The following is a 17,741-nucleotide window of genomic DNA, read 5'->3' on the forward strand; positions in this document are numbered from 1 at the left end:
CTAGTCAATTCACCCTGTAAAAAAAAGTATAGTGAGAGTTCTCAGAGTATGTAGCATTTTTTGCAACGCAAAATCCGAAACTTTCCCTAAACATATGGATCACCATCCGGATTTGGTCAATATAATCAGAGAGATGTACGGTCGCGTCTCCTGAGGAAACACCAAAGGCTTAACAAATTACATTCAAAGGCATATGCTTCCTCTATACACTTCTCATCTTCATCTTTCATTGAATGGAATGAACAGAAAGCCATATGGCAGCCTTTCCATTGTGCGGATCGCGCATGCCATTCTTATATTTCCAATTTGATACTAGAATGAGAATGAGAGATCACTAAAAACAATAAGATGATAAAAGATGGGAAATAGAGTGCAGAAAATATATCATTCATACCAACAAATGAAGAGAGCCGGTAGGCGCTAATGTTTTGGGGGTAAAATGCAAGTAATGGACCTTCACCCGTCAACTCCGTAGGCCAAACGTCTGGGCGAAGACCAAGCATTTTCCTTTATGGGTTGCATAGTGTGCTTTTGTCTTTTTGCAGCTCTTGTTCAAGCCAAGTATCAATCAGGTAATCAATTTTGTGGGATGTTACGGCTTTTTTTTCTCATAATACTGAGCTATATACCTCGGTAGGGCCTCGCAACTACAACCCTATACTGGATCAATGTCCTACGCTAATCGGAAATGATATAAATGATTGTTTAGTGGCGGAAGTAACTATGAAAGAAATTCATGCTGCTATTTTCCAAATAGGAGCTCAGAAAGCCCCTATTCCAGATGGTTTAAATGGACTTTTTTATCAGCATCACTGGGATATAATCAGTCCCAACGTCTTAAAGGAAGTTCAAGGTTTTTTTCTCTCGGGGGTTTTGGATCCAGCCCTTAACAGAATGCATATTACTTTAATCCCAAAGGTTCCCCACCCGGAGAGACTTGATCAATATCGCCCTATCAGCCTATGCGATTTGGCCTATAAGATTATAGCCAAAATCTTGGCAAATAGACTGAAAAGATGGCTGCCTATGCTGATTTCAGGAGAGCAAAGTGCTTTTGTTAGTAGAAGACAGATTCAAGACAATATTTATATTGTACAAGAGGTGTTGCATCAATTGAGAAAGAGGAAAAAGAAAAAGCACTTCCAAGCGGTGATGAAACTTGACATGAAGAAGGCTTATGAGAGGATTGAATGGGATTTTTTAGAAAGTTGCTTGCTGAAAATGGGGTTCTGTGCTCAATGGGTTCATTGGATAATGCAGTGTGTCACCACGGTTACATTTAATATTAAGCCTAACAGGGAACCTCTTCCTGCTTTCGCTCCCACCATAAGCATTCGACAAGGAGATCCTCTCTCACCCTATCTATTTATTTTGGTAGCAAATAGTTTATCAACTTTGATGGGAAAGGCGCTATAAGAAGGAAATATCAAGGGAATTAAGTTGAATAGATTCTGCCCTACTTTAACTCATTTGTTATTTGCAGATGATTCGGTTTTTTTCTTAGATGGTTCTCTCTAGGAATGCCAAAATGTTGCAACTGTCATTAATCAATATTGTTATGCTTCAGGACAAGCTGTCAACTTAAATAAATCTAGAATTTTCTTTAGTAAAGACTGTCCACCTTTATTAAAGGACAATATGAAGAGAGAACTAAGGGTACCAGAGCTAGAACGAACATGAAAGTATTTGGGAATCCCATCTGATTGGGGAGCATCGAAGAGGCAAATGTTTGGGTGGATTATGAATTGAATCAATATGAAGTTGGAGGGCTGGAAGGAACAACTCATATCAAAAGCTGGTAAAGAAATTCTCCTGAAATTAGTGGTGTAGGCAGTACCACAATATGCCATGTTAGTTTTTAAAATTCCAGTATCAATTTGTAAGGCTATAGAGAAAAAAATAGCTAATTTCTGGTGGAAAAACAGTGATTCAAAGGCTGGTTTGCATTGGAAACGATGGGAAATCATGAAGATGAGGAAAGATAGAGGAGGAATGGGTTTCAGAGATTTACTCACTGTTAATAAAGCCTTATTGGGGAAACAAGCTTGGAGGATGGTAAAAAATCCGAATGCGTTATGGAGTAAATTATTGAAAGGGCTGTATTTTTGTCGTTCAGATCTCTAGCATGTTGATACAGGTTGTAATCCTTCACGGGGATGGAAAAGTTTGCTTATTGGAAGAGAGGCTATTGCGGATTTAGTCAGATGGTCGATAGGAAGTGGAGAAACTGTTTATATTAGAACAGACAAATGGCTGAAAAGAGGATTAATAGGAGGGCCGGCAAATAGAAATGATCCCTAGAAAGTTTTGGAGCTAATACTATCGGAGACACAATAGTGGAATGAACTACTGCTAAGAAATCTTTTTGATGATCAGACTACTCAGGAAAGCCTTGCAATACCAATAAATGGTCCTTTTTTCAGTGATGAATTAATATGGATGGGCACAAAAAATGGGTCTTTTACAGTCAAGAACGGCTATAACTTGCTAAGAGACACCACCACAGAAAACAGAGCAATTGAACACCCTTCTTCCTCATATCAAACTCCAACAGCATTATGGAATGCAATTTGGCATATGAAAACCAGCCCAAAAGTGAAGTTATTTGTATGACATGCTTGTCAAAACGCTATACCAACCAAGGAGAAACTATGGAAAAGAAAGATCTCACTTGACCCAATGTGTGATCTCTGTAAAGCCAAGGTGGAAACGGCCGAACACACCCTTCTCCTCTGTCCATGGGCTGCTGGGGTATGGATTCACCCGGAATCAACCTGCAAGTAGATGCACATGAAGTTAAATGAATAGATGAATGGTTGGTAAAATTTACAAGCAAAAAGTCGCACCTCCCCTCTCTAGAAACAATCGGTAATCTTCTATGGCAGTATGGAAGGAGCGCAACAATTTTATCTTTTGAGGAACAAAACCAGAGGTCTGCAAAGTAATAGATCTAGCAAGATTTCAGCAAAACAGCTACCAAAAATGGGGATGCGGATATGCACCAGCCGAAAAAGTTGAAGAACCGTAGAACCCACCTACTTGGTGAGCTTCGAAAATCGGCTGCCTCAAGCTGAAAGTCGATGGGTCGTTGGGGGAAGGGTCGACGGAGGGAGCAGTGGCCTACATCGTCCAGGACTCCTCCGGCACCCTCTTAGATGGATTCACGAAGATAGTATGGGCAGAATCAATTTTACAGGTTGAAACCCTAGGGGTTCTCGAAGCCCTAAAGTTTCTGAAGGAGAAAGAACTTGGGGAAGCAGTTGTGGAGATTGACAACAAAGTCTTGGTTGCCAGCTTGAAGCACGAACAACAGACAGAGTAGAACGCACGTGGGGTGTTGATGGAGTGTCGTTTACTTCTACAGCAGTTGCCGCGAGTGGGCTTGGTTCACTGCCCACGTTCAGCCAACTCAGTGGCAGATTGGGCCGCACGTCACCAGCGTACGAAGACCATTCCTCCGAATTGGCGGGCTTCCCCTCCCTCAGGCCTTTGGGCTCTCTTATGTGTTGATGCCCCGGTAGTGGGCTTTTGCAGTTCTCCGCTTATGAAATAAATAAAATCTACGTTTTGACAAAAAAAAAAGAAAAAAGACCTCGCTCTCGTTGATTGTCATTCCCGCGGCTGGAATTTTCTCTATCGTAGTTTTCGTACTTGAAACGTCGCCACGACTGAGAAACTTCCCCGAAGGTAGAAGAAGTGTTACTTCCTCAAGACCTCTGCCGACCAAGACCAAGAGATACCTCGTCGGGGCAGCGTTTCATTTACGGCAATTACGTGGGAAAAATCAAGCCGCGGGGGAATGGCTATCAAGGATAGGCAGGCTTTTTCACTTTCAATTATTAAGGTGGAGTGAATTTGCCCACACGTCACTTATAGAAGGTCCTTTTTTCTTTTTTTGATAATAATTTTGTTATGAAATGTGTAATTGAGTCTCTCAACTCACAAAAATTAATATCAAGTCCTAACATTTGTCAAATTAATGCAATTAAGTCTTTCCGTTAACTACGTCCAATTTGACTAATGAAAAATGGTGATGTGGTTTTTATTTATTTATTTATTCTTTCTCTATCTTCTGTGACGACGATGTGTCTAAAACGACGACATCGACTCTAATTTGATCTTTTAATAGAATTTTTATTTAGATTATATTTAAAAATAAGTTAACTTAAAAGAAAGGGAAAAAATTAGGTGACGGTTTTCGCCGCCCTACCATCGCCGAGAAGGGCTGGCAATGGTGAGGTAGCGAGGGCTTGTTAATAACTTATTTATTTATTTATAAAATTTAGCTAATCATTTAAATTAATTTATACAAAATTTGGATTGAAAATTAGATTTGCACCTAATGTTCGTTCTAGCCTTATGCTTCATATTTTAGCCCTGTCATTGCCACGTAAAAGAGAAAAAATAATAACAAAAACCATTATCAGCATTTTCTGTTAACCAAATTGAACGAAATTAATGAAAGAAATCGATTGCACCAATTTGATAAGTTTTAGGATTTCATTACACTTTTCTTAAGTTTAAGGACTCAATTATATTTTCATAACAAATTTTAAGATTTCCAATAGACTTATCTCATATTTCTTATGGGTTTCTTTTGAAATTTTATTTTTGAGAAACTTAACAAAAAGTCCTAAACCTATTGCAATTATATCGATTCAGTCATAAACTTATTTTTTTGGCCAATTGAGTCCTAAACCTTTTACAATTGTGTTAATTCAATCCATCCAAATAAATTTAGTTGGTCGGCATTGATATGGACTCCAGCCAACGCCAACGGACAATTTTTTAACATTAATTTATTTTTGAATTTTTAATACTCTCTCTCTCTTCCAACTATCGGCCATAGGGGAGAGTTGGTCATCGGATTGTGGTGGTTGGCTAGGTCGTTCGCCCTGCCACCTAGCCACTAGCGAGGCGAGCCCTTGCCATCGCTGGGCGGGCCCTTGCCAAATCTGGGTGAGGGCGAGCTCGCCTAGCCACTATTGAGGCGAGCCCTCACCATTATTGGGAGGGCCCTCACTGAATTTGGGTGAGGGCGAGCTCGCCTAGCCACTGGCGAGACAAGCTTGCCCTTGCCCAGATTTGACGAGGGTTCGCCTCACTGTCGCTAGGTGAGGGCCTTGCCGTCATTGGGTGTGGGTGAGCTCAACCTCGCCTAGCGATGGTGAGGCGAACCCTCATTAGATTTGGGTGAGGGCGAGCTCGCCAATCCCTCATCAGTGGATTCAGCAAGGGGGCTTGTCCTTGCTAGATTCGGAGAGGGCTTGCCTTATCGGTGGCTCAGCAGCCTTCACTAGATGACAGGGAGAGCCCTCAGTTTGGTGACTGGCCCTCCCCTCTATCCGGTCACTTGAAGAAGGAGGGAGGAGAGGAAAATAAAAGAGAGAGATAAAAAGAAAAAGAAAAAGAAAATATTAAAAAATTGGAAAAATAATATGAAAAAATTGTCCACTAGCATCGGCCGGCATCCACATCAGAGCTTGCTAACCAAATTTGATCAAAGGGATTGAATTGGCGTAATTACAAAAGATTTATGACTCAATTGACCAAAAAAATAAATTTATAACTGAATCGGTATGATTGTAATAGATTTATGACTTTTTTTTGATGATTTTCCCTTTTATTTTTATTGAAAGCACCGTACGACTTACGTTTTGCCGATTATCCAATTTTCTTAAGCTTTTATTTTTTTGTGGGGGGGAATGATATTGACTAGCACATGTAACACGGTGATGACTAATGGCAAGCAAAGGTGGACCAACCAATATAATGCTCATTATTATCAACGGCTCATTCTGTGGTTGTTGGAGATGATGACGGGTAATAATTTCGGAGCTAGAAATTCTCGGTAACCCTGGAAACATCGTCGTAATCAATTATTTCTGGCCATGCCATATGCTGAAAAATAAAATAGAATTTCATGGTGTATTGTGATAATGATATGTGTAAAAGAAAATAGCGTGACATGATATGTCCTTTCGAATTGACCTATGGTCCATCAATCAAAAGCTGTCTATTGACTTCAGACCTGGATACATATGCGGACGAAGACCCAGCAGCAAGTCTTGGTCTTCTTGTGCCGTAGACTCAGTCTACAATTGTAAGCCGAAGGAAATTCAAGATGAGACTAATGTGCGGACGACCAAGCAACACATGGGATCGCGTGTTATTTTTCCTCTTAGAGTTTTCAATAAAAGAAGAAACTAATTTTCTACAATTATCATTTGTTAAACACAAAAATATATGATTCGAGAGGTAACTAAGAGACATCGAAAAATTTGAATTTAGGATCTCTTATTCTAATATTATCTAAAATTTTGTGGAATTACGGTAAATTACTCTAAAAATTTAAATCATTACATGAATGTGAATCTAATATTTAAATATTCTTACACAATCTTATGACAATAGAAAATGCACAAAAGGAATATCAGGATACAAGATAACTTTTTCCAACTAAATGTACTATAGCTATTAAGATGAAGTAAAATCGTTGTATGGAGAGCTCACGCTATAAATATAAGGCGTTCATGCATATCTTCCTCACACTTCTCTCTTCCAAAATCTCCACAGCTCGATGACAATGGCAAGATCGATTCCAGCTTTCTCGTTTGCGTTGCTTGCTTCTTTAGCTTCAGCACTAGTTCTTTCGGTTCAAGCCCAACAAATTCCAGGTACCTCTCTCTCTCTCACTCTCCCGCAAACTTCTTCTCCCCTTTCTCCCCAACACAGCATGATAATTTTTTGTCTTGTGATTTAAATTTCGTACAATGTTGTTGTCCCCATCCATGGCATCGGAAAAATTGTCCAAAAAGTTCTAAACCTATTGCACTTTTGCTAATTTAGTCCTAAAACTTTCAATTTTGCTAATTTAGTCATAAATCTTTTCATTTCTTACCAATTGAGTACATTTGGCCAATTTTAACTGGAAATCGCTAACGTGGAAGCCGGCGGTGCCACATAGGACTTTCTGGTGTTGATGTAAATAATTTTTAATAATATTTTAATATTTTTGATTTTTTTTTCTCTCTTTCGTTTTTGCTTCTTCTTCTTCCTTTCGCTGGTGGCTGGCCACCAACCATACCGGGCCGACAAAGCCTCATTTTGGGCCGACTAGCCTCGCCTACCATAGATGAGGCTTGGCCGGCAACCCTTGGCAAGGGGAGTCCTCGCCTAGGTGAGGCTGGTAAGGGTTAGCCTCGCCTAGGCTAGCATGGCCTCATTAAGAGGGGCGGCCTCGCTGGATTTGGCCTGGGCGATGGAGCCCTCGTCAGGACTTGCCCTCCCCAGGTGAGGCCCGGCGAGGGTTCGGCCTTGCCTAGGCCAAATCGGGCGAGGATGGTCCTTGCCTTGGATAGGGTAGCCTTGCTTGGCGTTGCCTTCGCCCAGTCGACACCTGGCGAGGCCGCCTTGGCTTGAGTGAGGGCCATCCTTGCTAGATCTGGCTTGGGCGAGGCCGACCTTGCTAGGTCTCACCTAGGCAAGGGTGAGCCTCGCTAGGGCTCGCCCTCATCCGGCCACACCTCGCCTATAGCACGTGAGGCTAGTTGGCTCGACATGGCTAGTAGCCGGGCTTCGGTGGCCGTCACCGGAAAAAGGAAGAAGAAGCAAAAGAAAAGAAATAAAAAAAAAGAAAAGAAAAAAAATCAAAAAATATTAAAATATTATTAAAAATTATTCACGTTAACACCGACAGTTCTACGTGGTACCGTTGGCTTCCACATCAGCGATTTTCGGTCAAAATTAGTGGGATTGACTTCATTGGCAAAAAGTGAAAATATTTAGGACTTAATTAGCAAAATTGAAAGATTTATGACTAAATTGGTAAAAGTGCAAGGTTTAGGACTTTTGGACAATTCCTGTGCCGTCAAGAAATGTCAGCCATTTTACTATCTATGGCCATCCATCAGATATGACCTTTTAACGAAACAAAATGGTCTATCATTTATGTTCATCCTCATTTGATCTGGCGTCAAGTGAACGATCGAGATTTAAATTTTCCAATAATCCGACAAAAAACATCATTGGTCCATTTCATCAAGTTTTTCTTTCTTTTCATCAAACTTACAAGGTTTTATCAGCATCGATTGTGGAGCACCTAATGAATACCCTGACGATAATGTCAAGCAATATATTCAACGGATGAAGGGTTCATAGACTCCGGAAAGAGCATGCAGGTATCCACGAAGAGAATATATGACTATAAGTTCCAGTATGCGAGGAATTTAAGGAGTTTTCCGGACGGAAAGAGGAACTGTTACACTTTGAGACCAGACCGAGGCAAGAACATCACCTATCTGATTAGAGCAACTTTTTGGTATGGGAACTATGATAGGGAGAATCAAATGCCTTCATTCGACCTATACATCGACGTTAATTATTGGGCCACGGTGAGCTCTTCGGATTATTTTCATGAAGAAATCTTGTACTTGTCCAAGGCAGATTATATACAAGTGTGCCTCGTGAATACCGGCAATGGAGTGCCCTTCATTTCGGCATTGGAACTAAGAACTTTGGACGATGACTTCTATGGAGTGGGATCTGGATTATTGCGACTCCTACGGCGGCAAGACATCGGACGAAGCTCGAACTCTTCCATCAGGTGATCAATTAATTTTTGAGATACAAATGTATTAATCACAGCAAAGAGAGGATTCCATTTCTTTTTGGTTTTTCAATCGAATTTTGCAATATTGCACACGGATCGAGTTCACGTCAAAGTCAAAAGGGGAAAGACCAAAAAGGCCATCAGGTTAGGAGATATATAACATGTACACAAGAAGACAAAATTGAGCAAACAAAAGAAAAGGCCATGAAAAATCGACAAATTACAAAACAGAACAAAATTCAAGATAATCAATAAAGATAATTGAAAACAATGATATTAGATGTCAAAGATTACAAAAAAAAAGTCATTAAATGTTTACAAAATTCGAGAAGAGAAATAGAAAAGCCATTTGTTCCAAGCATAAAATAAATTAAAATCATTTGAAATCTTCCAATTATAATCCAAATCAAGCTTAGAGTTGAATATTGTTTTTCAATAAAACTTGCCGTCATATGATGTGGTTGAGGAACAATTATTCAGGCAGCATTGATAGATAAATTTTAATTCAAAATTTACAGCAATAATAAAATTGAAAATTTTGCAATATGAGGAAATTCACTTATTATTGGTAGATTGTCATGTCAACAAATGTAATTATATTCCCTACCTTCGTACTACCAGGCATGCATGATTTTAATTTTTTCTTAGTCACATACTAATCTAATAAAGTGATATTTTCATAATGGTACATATTCAATTTAGTGTAATGGTTGTACATGTATTATCTACTAAAGTCAAAATAATTTTTTCCTGTGTAGTATTTGCATAGCATGGGGTTTAGCAGCTACTAATTTTTGTATTTTTTTTAGCGTCCTTCAATCAGCAAACATCTAATAAATAAATAAATAAATAAATAAATTAATATATATATATATAGATATATAGAAGAAGACTCCCCACATTAAGAAATCACAATCCTTATTTTCTTCTCCATGATTTTGGAAATATACTATAAATAAAAAAATTATGTTATCTCTTCGTACTTTGAATTTAAAATTTAAATCCTTTCTATTTTATGAACAACCTTATAAAAAATTCAAATGCTGGAATACTTCTTTCGTTCCATTTTTATGCGTTTAATTGCTTTAAATACATGTAATGCGTGTGCACTTTTCCTACTAAATATAAGATAACATTGCCCTTACGGTTGACATATAAGATTCTAATTTGTAAGGGATTGATCATGAAGGGATACCTGTTTAAGAATACCACCATATCCTATTTTTGAAACATCTGTTTCAACTATTTTGAAAGTAGATGGATCAACTAGGTGTAAGTATGGTATTTCCTTAATATGGGTCTTTATTTGTTTGATAATGTTTGTATGGACTGATGTCCATGGCGAAGGATTTTTTTTGTAACCTTTGGTGTAAAGGTTTGCAGAGAATCTTTATATTACGAAAGAAATCTAGAATATAATTGAGAATACGTAAGAATCTTTGTAACTGAGTTTTGTTTTTAATCTCATTCGGGAATTAATCAGTAAAAGAGATTGATCTTTCTATGGAAATTAGGGTATCTAAATTGATATAATGACTTAGGAATCTATTTTGGGTCTGTAAGAGTGCTATTTTAGTAGGAGATACTACTAAACCATTTGGAGTAGATCTCAATTGTATCAAAGAAAGTCATATATATATGCACTTTTCACTCATTTTTCTGCTTATTTATTACTCTTGTCTCTCTCCCTTCCACTCTCTTCGTTATTTCTTTATTCTAATTATGCCTCTTTTGCATGAAAGAAGTTTTCTACCTAATGTTGACACAATTTTATTAGTATACAAGTACGTTTATTAGATAAAGTTACATAAGTTACGTGTACTTGAGACATAGTTTGAACAAACGAATTACAATAGGTCAAAATATCGCGTTGACTAATTCATATAATAAGTTGCTCGAAATGATTATCGTTATGTCAACATTAGAATCTCATATAATTAATATGTTAATGTGATAATTCCTTTTTGCTTAAATGTGTATATATGGTTTTATTATAAATATGTATAAAAATCCCTGCAAAGTGCAAATTATGTCATATATATAATAGAACTCGATGTCTGCTCATGATGAGGGAACTTCACACATGAGCTCACGCGCATACCTACACACATATATTAAAGAGTGCTCCCAGGACACTTGTTAATGGTTGTTAACTATAGTTTGAAAATATGAACATCTCAATTTAAAGTATCTTACCTTCTTGAAATATGTTAATTTTTCATTTTCAAAACATATCAGTAAGTGTTTTTAGTAATTTTATTGGTTTTAACTAATGCCTCTAGGACACCTGTTAACAACATATATTGATATGAGATTAGTTGGTAATCCTCATTTGACATGAAATACATGATTAATATTTATTGTTATTACGAAGTTCTTACAGTCCATCTAGATCTTGGAAATATTCCAGTAGCGAATTAGATTAGTCCTAACCCAATCCAAAGCCTTTTTGGTCTTAAAACAATCATTCTAGGAAATGCTTAAAAAACAATGAAAATTTTTGTTCAATTACGTAAGTGGAACCATATGAAACTGATGTATTGTATCTACAGACAACGTGTTGCAAGTCCGTGGCAATTTAACTTCTCTCAACGAATATTATTGACTGCGAATCATATTGTAAATTTTAAGTTTTGCATTGAACCACAAGTGAGATGTTTTGATTTTGGATACCCAACCAACGCATCGGTTTTTCACTAGTAATGTGTTGAATATTTAGTAGCTTCAATGTTTCAGTAGCATATCCATATGAATTGGCATTTGCTAGTCACTCAGTCAATTGCTTGATTGTTTGCTCTTAAATTGTTTGTGGAAATGCTTCTCACAGGCACCCTGATGATGTTTACGATCGGATCTGGGAACCTCTAAACGATGATGCCTTTCTCACACTAAACACCACATCTGCCATTGATTTATTCGACAACAACGATGCGTATAAGTTTAAGATTCCCGGGAAGTTCTTCAGACCGCTCAAACAGCAGAGAATGCCAGCTTTTCCATGCATTTATGGTGGGACACTTCAAGCTCCGCAACGAAATGGGTCGTGTACTTTCATTTTGTGGAGATCGAGAGATTGACTAATGGCTTGCAGAGGGAGTTGAGGATTTCCATGAATGATAGTCAATTCGTGAAGACGGTGACCCTCGAGTACTTAAAGCCAGTGGTTGTAGTTTCCACTCCAATGAATGGGTCGCTCCTCACCATCTCAATTGAATCGACGGATAAGTCTAGATATCCACCATTTCTCAATGCTGTGGAGATCTATGCCGTCAGTGATCTTCCAAATGTACCCACAGCACAAGATGATGGTAAGCTTTTAGTGTTCTACATGTTTTTATTGTCTACATACACTCTGTACAGTTGTGCTACAATTGACATCCGTAATAATTAGATAGATGTTCAATTGTCAATAAGTAAGATTTAAGGAATCCTAAGTATACTGGTCTCCACTGTGGGTCTTTATGCCATTCGTGAACTCCGATTTTGTTGGGATCAATGGGTGTGGCTAACTATTACTCTGCTATCTGCTTAGTTCATTGCAATGGCTACTTTTTATTTGGTAATTGCTGAAATGTCTCTTCAAGCTGAAGCACTGAAATGTTACGAGTCTTTTGAAATCTGAAAGTCTGTATAACTCCCATGTGAATGCAACCACATTTTGCATCTCTGTCCTTCGCTTTAAATAATAGATCGTTTTTGTGATTTAAATCACAGTGAAAGCTATCAACGGCATCAAAGATACATATCAAATTAAGAGAGAAAGCTGGCAAGGTGATCCATGTGTACCAATGAACGACACATGGGATGGTTTAAATTGTAGCTACGGAAACCCTCCAAGGATTACATCGCTGTGAGTCCCCTAACATTGTTTTTTTACGTAATACTGGTTTTCTAAGTGAAACCTTCCTCATTTGTCATGAAAACTGGAAGTTCTATTTAGCAAGGAGAAAGAACATTTAGGGTGAATGCAACATTTCGACGTGAATTCTCATATGGACTGAGAATATTGTTATGCCTTCGTAAAGTTCTTAAGAGTCTGTTTGATTGCAGTTATGTTACCCCAAATTCCCACACAGGGTGGGACAGAGCACATGAAGTAACTCAAAATTTGACACCTACCCACTAAAGTCACAATCTTGAGTAGCCATTTTGGGTTTCGTCCAGATGTATTTGGCCAGGATGTTACGAGACGTTATTACCATTTTAGAATATTACAAACTGGTGATAGAGTACTCATCTTGTGTGCCAATTTTGGTACAAAATAGGATCTACTGCACCTTGATTTGACGATGGCGGAGATTGATTGCTAAGGCATTTGTGGGGCTTCTAAGAATGAGAAGGGGCCAGGAATGGATCAATTCACACACTGAAAGGGGCGAGAGTGCTGCTAGGCTATGGGGGCATGATGGAACTTCGGTGTTTTAGAAGGGGGAGTTTTTGGCACCCTGAGCCTCACATGCTATTGGAGAGAGCTCAAACTGACTCCTAAGTTGACACCACCCCAGATAGTTACCATCTTAAGTATTTCTTTGGGGGATTGTTCCATATAGACTGGGTGGGTCATGCAAGTTATATACTCTCTGAATGACAAAAGATGCTTTCTTCTTCTCCAATGTATAGTTATCTTGCTCGTGCAACTTTTTGTTACTAATAGCCTAGTTTTGACGCAAGTTTTCCGAATTGCATTGTGTATGAGCAAGTATTAGGTCTTCCAAAGATAATTTTTATGTACTCTAGGTCCAATAATAACCATAAATTGTGGAACAAGGAATTAGTGAGATTCATGCAAGGAATGAAATTGACGATTATGAATGGTCTCTTGTACCTAAAACATTGACATTAGGAGGACTTAAAGTACTTTCATTCTGAAGAATTGATTGCACAAACTTTCCTTTATTGTACCAAAACAGGCTGTCTTTATGAAGATGGCAATGACAGGTTCTCTCTTTTGATCTATGATGGTCAGGATATTGAGCTCTGGCAATTTGACGGGCGAAATAGTCTCATCACTTTCACGTCTATCGACAATGGAATATTTGTAAGTATTACCATGGTTGATTTAGTTGTGTCTGCACATCTCCCTTGATTAAGTAACCCCAGGTAGTCAACTCATGGTTGAATGACTAAGGTTGTGTTTTGGGAGACACAGCCTGTTGAAATATTGCCCTAATGTGTGGAAACATCCTGCTTTTGGCTATGGAGTTGGTTTACTTGATATTAGGTGTTCTAAACATGGTCTTTTCCAGAGATTTGTCCAACAATCAGCTTACAGGAGCAATACCAGAAACTCTGGCCGAATTACAAGATCTTAGATATCTGTAAGTTAGTGTGGCAAAGTGAAGCAGCAAAAGATTTGAAGTGGACAAACCTCTAATAATATGGCTATATTTGCAGAAATCTAAGTGGAAACAACCTGAGTGGGTCGGTTCCTGAAGCTCTCAAGAAAAAGGTTATGGACAATACTTTAAACATGAGGTTCTCTCTCTCTTTCTCGTATGCAACTTCTATAGGGTGGAAAGACTATCAACAATTTTTTTTTTTTTTTCAATGTGATTTAAAACAAATAAGAAGGCCAACTTGTCATCACCACATGGCAATGTTCACAGGAATTCAAGTTCAGCTCCTTCATTATTTGATGCAGTTTGATAGGAAACGTGAATCTTTGCCAAGCTGATCATTGCCCCCGGAAGAAGAAACAAAAAAACATCCTTGTTCCAGTTGTTACATCAGTTTCAAGCTTCTTTGTAGTTCTCTTTGGTGCTTTGGCTATCGTTTGGTTAATTAAACGAAAAAGAATACCTGGTAAGTTTTCTTACTTGTCCTGTTCACTTGATCTGCATTGCATTTGACAGCAATCTTTGCTTTTCCTTTGCCACGGTTCTATTTGCAACGTCTTTTATAGGATAATTTAATTGAGTATATACAACTCTGCTTGCTATATTTTCTCACCCACCCTAAGAGTATTAGTTTACAATCTCATTGACATCGCAATCAGGAATAAAGGTAGCTTCAGTCAAAATTTCCAAATGCTAGTAATCTGAGTTACTTTGTGATCACAAGAAAATGGAATGGAGAGAGACAATAATTACCACAGCATGGTCGAATTTGCATAAAAAAGAGAACATGCATTATTCAACTTAACTTATTGACAATAAATTTCTGATTTTTTTTAATTCAAAACTAGCCATGCAATGCACGGGAGGGACTTGTAACAACTTAAGGGTACAACTTTGTCCTCAACATTTCAATGCTCCCTAAAAGAAAGTTTGGTTGTACCATCTCAAACTTATCTATATGTATTGAGCAAAGAATCTATTTGTTAGCATATTGTTGGCAGCTCACAGATTTCTCGAGTGACCCTCACTGCCACTGGGTGAGGGCTTGCAAGTGCTTGCCAGTTGCGGAAAAGGGTTGTGAAACCCTCACCGGCAGTTGGCAAGGGTCGCGGCCCTCGCACACAGCCGGGCAAGGGTTCACAATGTCCAGTGAGGGTTGCTGAGTATCATTTTACAATCTCATCTGCCTCGGGAATAAAGGAAAGTTAGCATTAACCCAAATTTCCCAATGCTAGTAATATGAGTTACACAGTGGTCAAAAGAAAATAGAGAGCAAAGAGGGACAGGGATCACCACAGTACGGTCGCATCTGCATCACAAAGAAATTGTGCACAATTCGGCTTAACTTAATAAATTTTATGATTTGTCTTTTCAAAAGTAACAGTGCTATGCACGGAAGGACTTATAACGACTCGAGAGTACAACCTCGTCCTTAATATTCCAAGTCTCCCTTAAAGAAGTTTGATTGTGCGATCTCAAACTTACCTCTATGTATTGAGCAAAGAACAATTATCTATTTGATAGCATATTGACTGCAAGTGACGGAGAATCCATGCCTGGATCTTTCGATTATTTTCCTATTTTCCATTAATATAGCTCTTGAAATGGGATTTGAAAAATTCTTTTTGGTATAGAATCTAGTGAAAGGACACTGAGATTGAAGAATAGACCTTTCAAGTATGGAGAGCTTTCAAGAATCACTAGGAACTTTGGACGAGTGATTGGTGAAGGTGGATTTGGAAAGGTTTATCTAGGTACACTAGATAACGGCACCGAGGTTGCTGTCAAGATTCTCTCTAAATCATCAAAGCAAGGGTACAAGGAATTTCAAGCTGAGGTTAGATAGGATGGTGCAATCACTCTTCCTTTTAAAACCAACTTATGTTGACACTTATGTAGACGTTTGTTTGGGAACGTCCTCTTTGACTATTGTCAGTTTGTATTATAATAATGCACACTCGTGACACTGCAGGCGCAACTCTTAATGATTGTTCACCACGGAAACTTGGTTTCTCTATTTGGATATTGCGATGATTTTAAGCATATAGCATTAATATACGAATACATGGCTAATGGAAATTTGAGGCAACATTTATCAGGTGTGTATTTTTGTTCTTTTCTATTGTTTCTTCTCTAAAATAATCTTGTATAACTCTTATTCTTCCGGATAGGTAAAGTTAAGATGAATCCAACAGAGGACCATCTGAAGGTCTTGACATGGAGTAAGAGATTACAAATAGCTGTGGATGTAGCACAAGGTACATGAATGAGATATCCACAATTGTAGGTTCTTTCCTGACATTGCTTTGGCATTGTTGACATGGTTTTTGTGAGATGTTCAGGTTTGGATTATTTGCATAATGGTTGCAAGCCTCCCATCATCCACAGAGACTTGAAGACTGCGAACATCTTGTTGAACGAAAACTTCCGAGCAAAGATAGCTGATTTTGGCTTGTCAAGAGCTTTTGCAACTGAAAACGACTCTTATGTGTCAACTTGTCCTGCGGGCACTTTTGGCTATCTCGCCCCTGAGTAATGACTAAAACTCAATATTATCAATCCAATTCGGTTTAGGATCTCTATATGCATAGAAATATTGACATTGTCTAAGACTTCATTGTTGATTTAAAGATTAATTATTTTTTCCCCTCTTAGGTTTCAATCTCATGGAAATTTAAACAAGAAGAGTGATGTTTATAGTTTTGGAATCATACTCTTTGAGTTGATCACGGGCCAACCAGCAATAATGACAAGCCAGGATGGCAACGCCAATATGCACATACTTCAATGGTTGATTCCTATTGTTGAAAGTGGAGATATACAAAGGATTATGGATCCAAGGTTACAAGGAAAATTCGACATCAACTTGGCTTGGAAAGTAGTGGAGATTGCTATGTCCTGTACGCGATCGACGGCTATTCAAAGGCCAGACATAAATGATGTATTGGCAGATTTGAAGGAGTCTTTGGTGAACAAGTCAAGTGGTTCCCTTGAAATGAGCTACTTGAATCTCCAATTCGACAGTGCCCCTGTGGCAAGGTAGCTGAACTTTTGCCCCACCAGAAAGGCTATCTTCTTTTTATTCAAAAGATTAACTTTTGTCCGCAAAATCGTACTATTTATTTTCATCGTGTCATCTTTTTCCTTTTTCTTATTGTGATTGAATCTTCGAAACTCGCTTTATAATAATAAAATCCTTTCGTCCTTTGTCGCTTCTGTCTCCATTCATAGTGTCAGTTTATGGCATTCCCAATACTGTGAAATTAGGAATTTCATGTTGTGTTTGAGGGGAGGTGATTCAGAGGTTGGGGTAATCCGCGTTAGCAGGCCCTCCCAGCACGTTCTTGGGGCTCAGCTGAGATTTCAGTTGAAATCTAACACAATTGGTTAAGTAGCAACAAGTTTTCAATGTTGAGGGGGGTAGAATGAGAGAATTTATAATGAGGGACTAGTTATCCTTTTTCTTTTCTGGTGGTCCTAATGCAGTACTTCTCACAAGCAACCTAGGATATACACGCAAGCATCGTTAACAAATTCAAGACACAAAGCTTGAGCTTGGCTTATGATAATGCATACATTTGCAACTTTTTTATATACGGATAAAAGGCAATCCCAATCTTCCTAATTCTTAGAATGCGGAATAGGCTTTCTATCTCGGATTTCCAATGCAACAACCAACATGATTGACTGGACAGGAGCTACATGGCTGGAGAAGACGTGTATCGCCGGTATAACATTGCTTGAATCGGGAAAAAAGGATCCACCGATGTGCGTCAGATTGGTCCCGTCTGCGG

At 38.4% G+C, this 17,741-nt stretch overlaps 1 protein-coding gene across 1 annotated transcript; it reads left to right on the forward strand.

Moving 5' to 3' along the window:
- Window positions 1-8,174: 8,174 nt before the first annotated feature.
- Window positions 8,175-16,990, forward strand: LOC104424144 (senescence-induced receptor-like serine/threonine-protein kinase). The gene is made up of 11 exons (XM_039303041.1): window positions 8,175-8,605; window positions 11,439-11,543; window positions 11,636-11,919; window positions 13,833-13,929; window positions 14,006-14,086; window positions 14,253-14,413; window positions 15,582-15,784; window positions 15,920-16,046; window positions 16,119-16,205; window positions 16,290-16,479; window positions 16,603-16,990. Exons 1-11 carry the CDS (start codon window positions 8,175-8,177, stop codon window positions 16,988-16,990), a joined length of 2,154 nt encoding a protein of 717 aa, XP_039158975.1.
- Window positions 16,991-17,741: the final 751 nt, after the last annotated feature.

Source organism: Eucalyptus grandis, chromosome 10, assembly GCF_016545825.1.
Source record: "Eucalyptus grandis isolate ANBG69807.140 chromosome 10, ASM1654582v1, whole genome shotgun sequence".
NCBI classification, from domain to species: domain Eukaryota; kingdom Viridiplantae; phylum Streptophyta; class Magnoliopsida; order Myrtales; family Myrtaceae; genus Eucalyptus; species Eucalyptus grandis.